The 13,208-nt window shown below is 46.9% G+C and overlaps 1 protein-coding gene across 1 annotated transcript in view; it reads right to left on the minus strand.

Moving 5' to 3' along the window:
• IGSF5 (immunoglobulin superfamily member 5) overlaps positions 1 to 7,215 on the minus strand; it is a 29,773-nt gene extending 22,558 nt beyond the window's left edge. The window contains exons 1-2 of the mRNA XM_066571692.1: positions 7,070 to 7,215; positions 5,019 to 5,213 (exon numbers count right to left, since the gene is read on the minus strand). Of these exons, the coding sequence (XP_066427789.1) occupies positions 5,019 to 5,076 (58 nt within the window). The 5' untranslated portion in view covers positions 5,077 to 5,213; positions 7,070 to 7,215. The remainder of the gene's footprint in view (positions 1 to 5,018; positions 5,214 to 7,069) is intronic.
• Between the last annotated feature and the right edge of the window lie 5,993 nt (positions 7,216 to 13,208).

The raw sequence follows: 13,208 nt of genomic DNA on the forward strand, positions 1-13,208 counted from the left end.
CCCCAGCTTCTCCATGTTTTGCTGCTCTGGAATGTGGTCTGGAGATTGTTTATCCAAACATGTGAATTGTTTTTAATTAATGACCAATCACCATCAGCTGTGTCAGACTCTGAAGAGTCAGTCACAGGTTTTTATTATTCATTCCTGTTAAACCTTTGGATGTATTCTTTCTCTTTCTTTAGTATAGTTTTATTATAGTATTAATATAATATAATATAATATAATATAATATAATATAATATAATATAATATAATATAATATAATATAATATAATATATTTACATAATATATTTTATATATTTACATAATATATTCTATAATATATATTTTATATATAAAATATATATTGTAAAATATTATATAGTATAAATTGTATTTTATTATACAATATTATATATATTTATATATTATAAAATATATAATATATTTTATTTTATATAAATCTATTCATATAATATGTATAAATATATATTATATCTAAATTTATATATTATATTTTATTTTATTATATAATATAATAATAAATCAGCCTTCTGAGAACATGGAGTCAAGATTCTCATCTCTCACCTCATGCTGGGGACCGCACCCAGCCCACATTTAACCACTGTACATCCAACCAGGCTGGTGCCAGGAATTGTTCTTTAATATAAATATCTCCTCTCTTTCCTCCCACCTGCTGCAAGCATTTACAGACTTCTTTGTTTTGCAGGATTGTGCAAATCTTGCTCTCCCTGGCTCTGTGTATGGCTGATTCTGATTTCTGTCATGTTTACAAAAACCTTCACAAAAATTTTCCACCTTCCTGGGTTATGTTACCTCTGCCATGCACCTCAGTCTGCAGAGTATATCTGTGTGTGAGCAACAAAACATGAAATGAAAAGCAAACTTTACCTACTGTGATAATTAATAAAGCCAGATAAGATTAAGTAAATCATATTTCTGTTCAAATTAAAACTTACCCACTCTGCCCCTCTTAATGCAAACTGTTCTCTGTGCACTTGGAATTTATTTCTATGCCTGTGCAAACACTCTGCTTTTTCGAGGAGCTGTGATCTGCCAGGGCTCTGAATAAATGGTTCAACTTTCAGGACAATCCTTGCTGTTAATTAATCTTTGAAATTTATTCCTAAACAGGAATAATCAGTGATCACTGGCTCTAAAAATAATTGGCTATGTTGCTTTTGCTTTCTTTAGTGCAGTGTAGGCAGGCAGGTATGAGTTAATCATTTATCTGTGATAATTATTTTTTATCGGTCCATAGGTAAGGAAGGATCTACATCTTCCAGCAACCATGTCTGCTGGAGCAATAAATGACATTTCCCTGATTGCTGCCCCATGGGGAAAGGTCCCTGAGCCCTGCATGGGGATCCTTTGGGAGGCAGAAGGGCTGAGGAGTGGGACACAACCTCTCCTCCATTTAGCTCCCGGCCCATCAAGGAGTTTCATCAGCTTTCTCCACCTGTGGCCTGAATGGTTTCGGTGATTTCTCCTTTGCCTCTTTATCTTCTTGCTTTTATTGTTTGTTCTGCACGTGGAGTCCTGAACCAACAGCATGTTCCATTGTCCAACCCATGCACAAACAGTGACAAAGTCACCTGTGTGAGGTCACAGAGGACATTCATGGCACAAATGGGATCTAAACCCAGCTACCAATGCCTCCAGCCAGTGCTGGACCTTGCCTCATGCACTGGGGAGAAAAAGTGTTAGTGCTGCTTTCATTTGCATCCTGCTTCAAAAATACCTTGCAGATGGTTGCTTTTAAACAAATTAAGGGCTAGATTTTCATTGCACTTTACAGGAATTACATGTTCAGCTTTTAACAGCTGCTTTAACATCTGCTTCCCCCCACTCCAGCAGGGAGACATCCCACCCAGGCAAAGAGCAGGGAAATGCTGGGCTGAGTGAGGGCACCTTCTCTGAGGGACATCACTAAATGTTTAGAGAGCAGTCAGCAGGGGTGAAAATTTGCTTAAATGAAGTGTTTCTGGCGTCCCAGGTGCCTCCCAGCAACACACACAGCACAAACCAACTCCTTTGTGAGCTGGGGTTTTCCCTCCTCTGCCGCACAAATTCACCGTCACACCACTGCAGGTCGTGAAGAAATGGAAATGCATCTTGTGCAGGATGATGCCTGCACTGAGGGAAACTCATTTGCCAAAGAGCCACCCTTGCCCATCATCAGCAATGTTTTTTATTCAACACTTGAATGAACCCCAAAGGCCCACTATTCAACACTGGATTTTCAACAACAAGGGCATTGAGACCTGGCTACCTTCTCTTCCTTGCCTCCTCTCCTCTGCTGGCTCTGCCTTTCCTCTTTTGTAAGTGACCTATTTGGATGCAGCACAGGGAAGGACAGGCTGAGCTTATCCTTTTGCCATAATGATTCCTCTTTTTTTCAGCCTCATTATCGTATTTCAAAATAATCTCCCCCTCTCTACCCATATTGCCCTTCCACAAACACTGCTTTTCATCCTTCATTTTTTGTATCCAATATCTGTCTTTCTCCCTTCCCTCTTTGCTCTGTTTGAATTTCTATATCTTTTTTTTCCCTTCCAGTCTCTTTGAAATTCCTTTTTCTCTTCACTTTTTCTTCATTCTCCTGCTCATCCCACCTTGCCTTCTACCTCCCCTTCCTCACCACTGGCCCACTGTTCCAGCCACAGCTCTGCTATCACAGCTGTTGAATACACAACAATAAATAAATAAATAAATAAATAAATAAATAAATAAATAAATGAGTTTGTCTCAAAACCCAACAGCCCTGCAGCTGAGCTTTTTGAAAACCAAAGTAGGTTAGAGCTTGTCAAAGCCTGCAGCGAGGCACTGGCTTGTTCACTTGTGTTAACAAGGATTTTTAAATGCTTACAGGATGTTTCTGTCAAGTAATACCAGACTCCTGATGCTCAGCAAGTCTTTATTTCCTCCCACCTGCACACAAACCTCTCCACAGCCCCCAGGCGTGTCTTCCTCTCTCCTCTCACTCAATGTTTGACTGGCAGTCCCCAGTGCCCAAAAAGAAAAGAGATCCAGGGATTTCCTGAGCCAAAAATTGCTTTTTTGTGGTATTTTCTGGGGTCTCCATCATTGGAAAGAAATGATGAATCTGACTCCATGTTCTTAGAAGGATATTATATATTATATTATATTATATCTATACTAAAGAATAGAGAAAGGATACAGACAAAAGGCTTAACAAGATCCTAATTAAAAACTCCTGACTTTCTCCTCAGAGTCCAACACAGCCTGACAATGATTGGTCATTAAGTAAAAACAATTCACAGGTTGGGTAAACAATCTCCAAACCACATTCCAAAGCAGCAAAACACAGGAGAAGCAAATGAGATAATATTGTTTTCCTTTTTCCCTGAGGCTTCTCAGCTTCCCAGGAAAAGAAATCCTGGTGAAGGGATTTTTCAGAAAATATGATGGTGACACTTCTGCACCTATGGATCTACCCTTTATGATATTTGTTTCCAGGTTTTTTCAGCCTGTTTATAATTTGATATCCCCCACAGCCAGTGACCATGAGCTTTACAATTTAATTACATACTCTGAGAAAAGAACAGGCTTTGGTTAGCCCTAAATCTGATACTTTTAGTGGTTACCACAAATTCATTTTGTTATGAGAAATTGTGGATAATCATTTCACCATTCACTTCCATCTAATTAATCATTTTAGTACATTTTTACCATTTATTCTTCTTCACAAGCAGGAATAAGATACCCCAGTCTAATGAAGCCTCCTCATCCTTCCCTCCTAGACAAGAGGGGCTTTGGATGCCCCATCCTGGAAGTGTTCAGGGCTGATGGAGCACTAAAGAACCTGGTCTGGTGAAAGGTGCCCCTGCCATGGCAGGGAAGTGGAAACTGGAAGATTTTTAAGGTCCTTTCCAACCCCAACCCTCCAATGATTCCTTGTTCTCTACCTTAGAACAGCTCCATCACACTTTGTAGCTTTCTCAGACCTGTCCTGTTTGTGATGGAAGGGTTAACAAAACAGCCAATATCTGAGATGAAACCTTTCTGTGGATTTACATCATGCCAGGTTTCATTTTATCTGCCCTTGCTGAAGACATGAAATGGTGAAATTTTCTCTCTTTTTCAGCAATTTACTCTCTTTCCAAGACATCTATTATTTTTGCCACTTGACACTGCATTTGAGAGATGCTTTGCATCAAATGCTTTCTGTGCCTTTCTTACTTTCTCATCTGACATCAGGACATTTTCTGGCAAATCTTCCCTGTCTCTTTTTGGATTTGGCTGCCCTAAGTAATTCTGCACTGCTTGCAAAGTCTGCCACCTCACAGCTCCCTCCTCTTCACCAGGTTCTTCAAGAGCTTGTTGAGTACCACACATCCCTGTGCAGCTCCCCTGCTCAGAACACTCAGTGTTTATTCCTGCATTGTGTTTCCTTTCACTATTAATCCATGACAACAGCTTTCCCCTCATCCCACTGCAGTTCATTCCTGTCAGAGCCTCTTAAAACTCCAGCTAGACTGTAATTAAAAAAAAAAAAAAAAAAATCAGCCTTGTCTCTGTTACCCAACTAGTCACTTAATATTCACTTTTCCTCTAAAGCTTTGCCACAAAGACACTTTTAATCTGCATTGACTTTAAGACTCAGGCATGTGAAGTGTGAATTGGTGGTAAACCAGCAATGTGATAATTTGCATTTACTTCTGGAAGTAAAAACCAGCTGCTGGTACTGAGGTTTCTACAGATGCACCCTCAAAAGCAGTCCCAATCGGGAGGAAGAGAAAAACGAGGAAACTGAGAGAGGGCAGCCCTCCCACCTCCTCCCCACCCCACACTCTGCTCAGCCCTTCACCCTCAAGCACACTTTAGATGGTTCAGGCTTGAAAGACAAACATCTCCTTCCAAGCAGTTGAAATAATCCCACTCTGTGGCTGAGTGCTCAGCCTGAGCTCGTCCCCAAGGCCATTTTCACCACCTGGAATGAGTGCCCACATCTTGTCCACGCTGGTTCATCTCAGGGGTCATGAACAGGTCCTACCTGGCAGCGAGGCAGTCAGGATGAGGGGGAGCAAAATGCATTTCTGGAAGCTTTCCATTGGAGCATTCTCTCCTGCTCCCTGAGGCAGGAAGCCACCAGTGGTCACTGCATGCTTGAGAAGGAGCTGAAGGACAGAACTCCTGGAGAAACTCGGGAATGAGCTTGGGTCCTGTGACAGGGGTGACTTCGTGCGACCTGTTCCACCAACAAGGGGAAAAGGTTAAATGAGGGAGGGTTTGGAAGCAGAGCAGAACCTTTCCTCAAATAATTGTTTTTAAAGACACAGAGGACTTTTTTTTCAGCAGAGAAACCTCCTCCTGCAGATGTCCCATTCCTCAGCCCCTCCTGCTCAGCACGGACAGGGCCAGGGCAGCTCCAGCTGCATCATTAAAGTTACTCCTGAGCAACTGGGGAAAATAATTCTCTGAGCTGCTGCACTTGTGAGAATGAGAAGCATCAAACCTCCCCCCAGCTGCCCAGACTGAGCCCTCAGAAAGGCTGAGAGTGCAAAAAAGGTCCCCAGAGTTATTCCTCAGAACCTGAGAGTGCCTCCTATACCCCACAATAAACCACCTGCAGCTCTCCACTGTGGTCAGAAATAATGCACAGATTCTGGGTGTGAGACACCACCTTACTCACATATTTTCTGCTTTTTCAGTGTTTGTGATTCACTTGTGAGATATTCTCCTCCTCCCCCTCAAAATATGTGGGAGAGGCTTTGACTGGGCTTGGCTTACCAATTCCTCATCTGGGCCACTGAAGCTTGCCTTTGTGAAAGGGACCTGGGCCAGAGGATGTGGTTTTGTGGCCAGACCAAATTTCTTGTCAGGAAAGTGACTTTCTGACTCCTGGGGTGCTCTTTGTGGCAGCTCTGTGCAGTGCATGAGAATTGAGTGTCACCACAGGGACACCCTGGGTTTCCTGCAGCACCAGGAGGTACCAGAGCTCCGTTCCCTGCTGGAATCTGGCAGGCTCAGCTTTCATTTTCATCCACATTTTCCCATTTTTCAAGCTTTCTCTTTACCCTGGGAACCTACAGGACAGCCCTGACAACTTAATCAACATTTTCAGCCAAACCTGTGGGTTGGTTTCTTCACCTCTTTGTTCAAAGGCTGGTTCAGGTTTTCCTAGTGTGTTTTAAAAGGTTTGGGGTCTTTTTTATCTCCATATTTTCTGTGTGGAGGAGTCCCCAGCAGGCAGGTGGGGAGGGAGGGTCACTGTGCAGAGCCTGGAGGGATTTCTCTGTGCTCTGTCACTGTGACAGCTCTTGGCTGTCACACACAAACCAGTCAGGATTACAGGAGCTGGCATCATCTGTCACACCAAGTGAAACAGCCCGAGTAAAGCATCAGGAAACAAATCCAAAACACAGGGCTGGGTCCTTTTCCAGGAAGCTGTGACACCAAGCAGGATTTCCAAGCAGAACAGCAGCCTTCATACCCCCCCTGACAAATCCAAAGCAATCTGAGCTGGGCAAAGTTTTACACGGTGAAGAATAAACTGGCAAGAACATTGTGCCAAATCCAGGACAAAAATCAGTAAACAGCTTGGGGTGAAGCAGAGCAAGGTAGGAAAGGGAGGGATCTATAATATTTTGTTTTACTTGGTTTCAAAATGGACTTTCAAAGGGCTGGGAAATATTATCTGATCCCCAGATGAAACAGGATATTTTGGCTGAGGATGAATTAAATGCCTGGGTTTGTTTTGGGCTGCTTTTCCCCTCCTCTGCCGGTGCATGGGTGACTCAGGTTGCCAGTGCTGCTCTGAGCCTGCTCCCTCCCTCATCCACGACACAGCCAGGGAATAATCACAATAATTATCCCCTCCAGGAACGGCAGCTGGACCCAGAGAGGGGCTCAGAGGCTTTGGGCACCCCACGACAGCCACCAACCCCAAATGCCAGGAAGCAGAACAGCAGACAGAGCCACAACCCACTCCAGCCAGCCCAGGGCAGGCTCCCTGCTGAGGCAGGAGCAGGGCAAAGGGCTAAAAGGGCTGAATTCTCTTCCATCCCCGGCTCTGTCAGCCGGGAAGCAAATCCAGGGCTTTACCTGGATCACATCCCTGGCGCTGAGCTCTGCCACCGCTTCCCTCTGACGACAGCTCCGGCTCACGCTGCCCACGCAGGGGCTGGAGGGGATCCAGGTGAGGATCCCGGGCCAGCCCGCACCTGCTGTCCCCAGGAAACGTCCCGCAGGTGTTGGGGACACTGTCTGCGAGGGAAGGGAGGCTGCTCCGAGCTGTCCCTCAGCCGCAGGCCGTGCCTGGCACTGTGACACGCAGGGATGGCCTCTGCCTTCCTCCGCCCTGTGCCTGTCAATGTTTAACCGGCCCGGAGGAAGTGACACGGCCGGTGACACACGGAGCCAACCCTGCACGGTGACACACAGAGCGAATTGTTATTCCGCATGGTGACACACGGAGCCAACAATTCCGCACGGTGACACACGGAGCGAACTGAGCCAGCCCCGCACGGTGACACACGGAGCCACCACTCCATGGTGACACACGGAGTGAGCCCCGCACGGTGACACACAGAGCCAACAACTCTGCACCGTGACACACGGAGCCAGCTCTGCATGGTGACACACGGAGCGAGCTCTGCACGGTGACACATGGAGTGAACCCCGCATGGTGACACACGGAGTGAGCCCCGCATGGTGACACACGGAGTGAACCCCGCACGGTGACACATGGAGCCAACAACTCCGCACGGTGACACACGGAGCCAGCTCTGCACAGTGACACACGGAGCGAGCTCTGCACGGTGACACATGGAGTGAACCCCGCACGGTGACACACGGAGCGAACTGAGCTCCGCACGGTGACACACGGAGCCACCACTCCATGGTGACACACGGAGCGAACTGAGCTCCGCACGGTGACACACGGAGCCAACTCAACCGTGCAGCGTGACACATGGAGTGAACACCCCTGCACGGTGACACACGGAGCCACCACTCCATGGTGACACACGGAGCGAACTGAGCTCCGCATGGTGACATATGGAGCCAGCCCCGCACGGTGACACAGGGAGGTGGCTTTGCATGGTGACACACAGAGCCAACAGCCCCGCACGGTGACACAGGGAGGTGGCTTTTCATGGTGACACACAGAGCCAACAGCCCCGCACGGTGACACGCGGAGGTGGCTTTGCATGGTGACACACGGAGTGAGCCCCGCATGGTGACACACGGAGCCAACAACTCTGGACCGTGACACACGGAGCCAGCTCTGCATGGTGACACATGGAGTGAACCCCGCACGGTGACACACGGAGCTGGCTCCGCGCGGTGACACACAGAGTCAGCCCCGCACGGTGACACACGGAGCCAGTTCTGCATGGTGACACACGGAGCTGGCTCCGCATGGTGACACATGGAGCAAACTGAGCCCCGCATGGTGACACATGGAGCCAACTCAACCATGCACCGTGACACACGGAGCGACCAACCCCACACGGTGACACACGGAGCCACCACTCCATGGTGACACACGGAGTGAACTCAACCCCACACGGTGACACACGGAGTCAACCCCACACGGTGACACACAGAGCCAGCTCTGCATGGTGACACACGGAGCAAACCCCGCACGGTGACACATGGAGCTGGCTCTGCACAGTGACCCACAGAGTCAGCCCCGCATGGTGACACACGGAGCCAACAACTCTGGACCATGACACACGGAGCCAGCTCTGCATGGTGACACATGGAGTGAACCCTGCACGGTGACACACGGAGCTGGCTCCGCATGGTGACACATGGAGCGAACTGAGCCCCGCATGGTGACACATGGAGCCACCACTCCATGGTGACACACGGAGTGAACTCAACCCCACACAGTGACACACGGAGCCAACCCCGCACGGTGGCACACAGAGCGAGCTCTGCATGGTGACACACGGAGCAAACCCCGCACGGTGACACATGGAGCTGGCTCTGCACAGTGACCCACAGAGTCAGCCCCGCATGGTGACACAAGGAGTGAACAGCCCCGCACGGTGACACACAGAGCTGGCTCTGCACGGTGACACACGGAGCGAACTGAGCCCCACATGGTGACACACAGAGCCAACTCAACCCCGCACGGTGACACACGGAGCACCGTGGGACAGCTGGATCAGACACGGGCACAGCTGGGGACAGGGCTCGGGGTGGCCAGGGATGCAACTGGCACAGGACAGGGTTGGCCTGGGACAGGTGACCCTGTCACAGTGACACAGGTGAGAGCCATGGTGCCAATTTCCCGTTACATTGACACAGGTGAGAGCCATGGTACCAATTTCCCATTACACTGACACAGGTGAGCCCCATGGTACCAATTTCCCCTGTCACAGTGACACAGGTGAGCCCCATGGTACCAATTTCCCCTGTCACAGTGACACAGGTGAGTGTCATGGTGCCAATTTTCCCTGTTACAGTGACACAAGTGAGCACCATGGTCTCTGGAGTTACAGTGACACAGGTGAGAGCCATGGTCCCTGGGATGGGTGTCCCCTGTCACAGTGACACAGGTGAGTGTGATGGTGCCTGGGACAGGTATCCCCTGTCACAGTGACACACGTAAGAGCCATGGTGCCAACTTACCCTGTTACAGTGACACAAGTGAGAGCCATGGTGCCTGGGATGGGTGTCCCCTGTCACAGTGACACAGGTGAGAGCAGTGATGCCAATTTCCCCCGTTATAATGACACAGGTGTGTGCAGTGGTGCTGATGTCCTGTTACAATGGCACAGGTGAGCATGATGTGCCTGTGTTACAATGGCACAGGTGAGTGTGATGAGGCTGGAGCACATCCCTCTGGTAAAATGCCCCAGGCAGGGTGGCAGGGAGCAGAAGTGCCTGTGCCAGCCATGGCTCTGCCAGTGGTCACTGTCACCCCAGCTGGGGGTGCTGAGGTCCACCAGCAGCCCTCGACAGGGTGAGGGGCTGGGCCAGGGAGCATCCAGGGGGATCATTTGCAGCTGAAGGAGATGGGGCAGGGCTGCAGGTAAGGCTTTGGAAGAGCTGGGGTGTAAAACTTTTCAGGTAAATCTTTTGCGTGTAAAACCAAGGTGCCCATCCGGGATCAGGCTGTGGCAGCACTGGGGAACGTCACAGAATCAATGCGGGTGGAAAAGACCTCTGAGATCATCAAGTCCAACCTTTGACCGAACATCACCTTGTCAAGCCGACCGGAGCACTCAGTGCCACACCCTTAAACGCCTCCAGGGACAGTAACTGCACCTCCCTGGGAGTGCTTTCCAGTGTTTAATCACCCTTTCCGTCATGGAATTCCTCCTGATGGCCCCGGGAGACTGAGGGGGTTGTGTGTGTGAGATGTTCTTACAGCCTTTGTCTTCTTCCAAGAACTGCATCCTGCATTTTATGCCGTTGTTGGTCAGTGAGTTGAACTGATGTGACACGTCTGGGGATTTTTATGATGAGCTTAAATTGTCAAAAAGGGACATAAAACTTCCCTAAACTGTATTTCCTATAAGCACAGTAACAGGGGCAAGTAGAAATTAGTGCCACAGGGACTCAAAATGGAAAGGTTCAGCAAAGAGAAATTAATCATTCAGTTTGGAGAATAGTGAGAAAATTCATTTCAATTTTTAAAATTCATTTCAATTTCTGAAAAAGAATTTTAAAAATTTTGCTTTATTAGAAAAAAGTATTGCCCAAATTTGTTAAAAAAAAAAAAAAGCCATGAAAGCTGCAGGAAGAGGTTTTTTTGACCAGTTATAATTTTTTGTTACTATTTCCTTGACTTTACAAACCTTCTTTTTTAAAGTCTAGAATGTCACACTCTTGTTCCACCTACTCAAATAACAGTATTGTTGAAATGCTTTCCATACAGGTGTGTCTAAATAAAGCTAGAGCAAAAAAAAAGGGTTAAATAACATCTAATGAGCACATTCCATCTCTGGTTGCCCGAGCAGGAGAAGTGCAGAAGGTTAAAATGAATTTTCAACTTGAATTAATCAAGATAACCCTTCATAAAAATGCTTTGGAAAGGATAATTGCTGCTTTTAGAACTTTTACAAAGCTATCATTTGGCACTGCTGATTGGGATTGTCCTCCCTGCTCTGAGGGGATGGGCAGGAACCAATGAAGAGCAATTAGAGAGATGGCAGAGCCAAAATCAGCTGTGTTAGAAAAGACCAGCACGTGCATTGACATTTTATTAATTATTAATTACTGCCCTTGTCAGCTCCTTCCTTCCTTTGGCCTTCCTAATGAACCATGGTGTTGGGATGAGTAACACCTTGGGTGAGGATGGAGAGGGACAGGATGGAGTGAGATGAGATGTGGTCCCCAGTGTGCATGCACAAGGTTACCCATGCTCATGATGTTTAAAAGACCAGGCCCTTGCTTTTCCAGCCTGATTTCAATGGAAAAGCATCTTGGTCACTCTGTGAATCACCAGGCAAGTCCTGCCTCCCACTCCACTTCCCCAAGACTCTTCTTCCCAATTTTTCCTTTTTCTTCTGCTGGTGAGTAGGAGGATTTTCACCCTTTTTTTTTTTTCCCCCCAGCCTTTCCAAACCCATTTCTGGATGGTGCGTACACTGTGAACTCCTTAAGGAACCCCCCACACTTCTGTTCTGGGGTGTGTGAGGATGGAACATATGTCTGCACAGCTTGCTGTGCCATCCCACACAAGGAGCTCTGAGGGAAATGGGCTTCCTGGGATTCACTCAGGGAAACCTTCTGTCACTGCCACTGGGGCCACAAGTGTAATTTCTGTGTTCCCTGCAGGAGAATGGGACAAATTGTCACGATGGGAATTGCTTCAGACTGAAAGAGTTGGTTTAAATGGGATATTGGGAATAAATTCTTCCCTGTGAGGGTGGGCAGGCCCTGGCACAGGGTGCCCAGAGAAGCTGTGGCTGCCCCTGTGTGGGAAATTTGTAGAAATTCTCAGAGACAGAAGGCTCACACAATGTGCATCTGTGTGCAAACTTCAGGATTAGAAATACTGACTTAAAAATACCATGGAATAAGACAGACATTGTTGAAAGAGAAATAGAACTAGAAACAAGTTTCAAAGGATGGCCTTTACAAATAAGACTAGATACTTAAGAGAAATAGAACTATGAAAGATGCATTGTAGTGGGAGCCACAAGGGGTAATTTTAGATTATTGGCTTTCAGGCATTTACAGCATGGTGTGCCTAAAGCTAATAAGCCAAGAAATGCTGATAATGTATTGTAATTAATAAATAGTTGGCTTCTGATTGTGATTTATAACATCTCTATTGACTCACCCTTCACATGAGACTGAAAATAAAACAAAAGTTTTTAAAATGCCACTCAGTTACCCCATCTCTAAGTCAGAAAAAAAACTTCATCCAACACCCCTGGATCCCTGGCAGTGCCCAAGGCCAGGCTGGACACTGGGGCTGGAGCAGCCTGGGACAGTGGGAGGTGTCCCTGCCATGGCAGAGGAGATGGAATCAGATGATCTTTAAGGTCCCTTCCAGCCCAAACCATTCTGTGATAGAAAATGAACAGCATTTAGACACCTTCATCTGTAAAATCACCAGGCCCTACAGTTCCATGCTGTATTTCAGCTTATTTAGCTGAGTCAAAGAAAATATGATCAGATTGTGTGAGCACTAAAACAGCAGAGCAAAGCCACTTTCTGATTAAAGCTGATTTGAGGATGGTGCTACAAACAGAAATAAGATTCTTCATTTCTTAATGAAAATGGGCTTGAAAGGAGATTGGACCATTATGAGGATTTTGAGAAATGGCTCCCTATCCAAGAAATAAACGTTGTTTTCTCTCATGAAGAGCAAGGGAATTGAAACCCCTAGAAAAGACAAAGGCAGGAAAAAAGCTGCCCATGATGGGGCTGGATTAGTTATCTCTATCTTGCCTACAGGATGCTGCTCTCCAGTAGCAACTCAGGCCAGAGAGATGCTCAGCCATAACTTTTCCAACTCTGCCTCTGGTTTTTTACTCTCTTTTTATGCTCTTCCTCCTTTCCTCTACTGTTCTCAAAAATACCTGGTGCTCTGCAAGGTGTTTCTCATTCAAAACAGGTTTTATTAGTGTTAGCTGTAGAAGTCTAAGTGAGACACACAGATCCCTCTCTGTCTCTAACAAGTTTTTTTTAAATCTTATAATTAGTCTGTTAGTTTAGTCACATTTTTCCTTAATCAGAAGCTTAGAGGAAAAAAAAGCTCTGGAAATAACAGGGC

This window comes from Molothrus aeneus, chromosome 2 (genome assembly GCF_037042795.1).
Source record: "Molothrus aeneus isolate 106 chromosome 2, BPBGC_Maene_1.0, whole genome shotgun sequence".
Classification (NCBI taxonomy): domain Eukaryota; kingdom Metazoa; phylum Chordata; class Aves; order Passeriformes; family Icteridae; genus Molothrus; species Molothrus aeneus.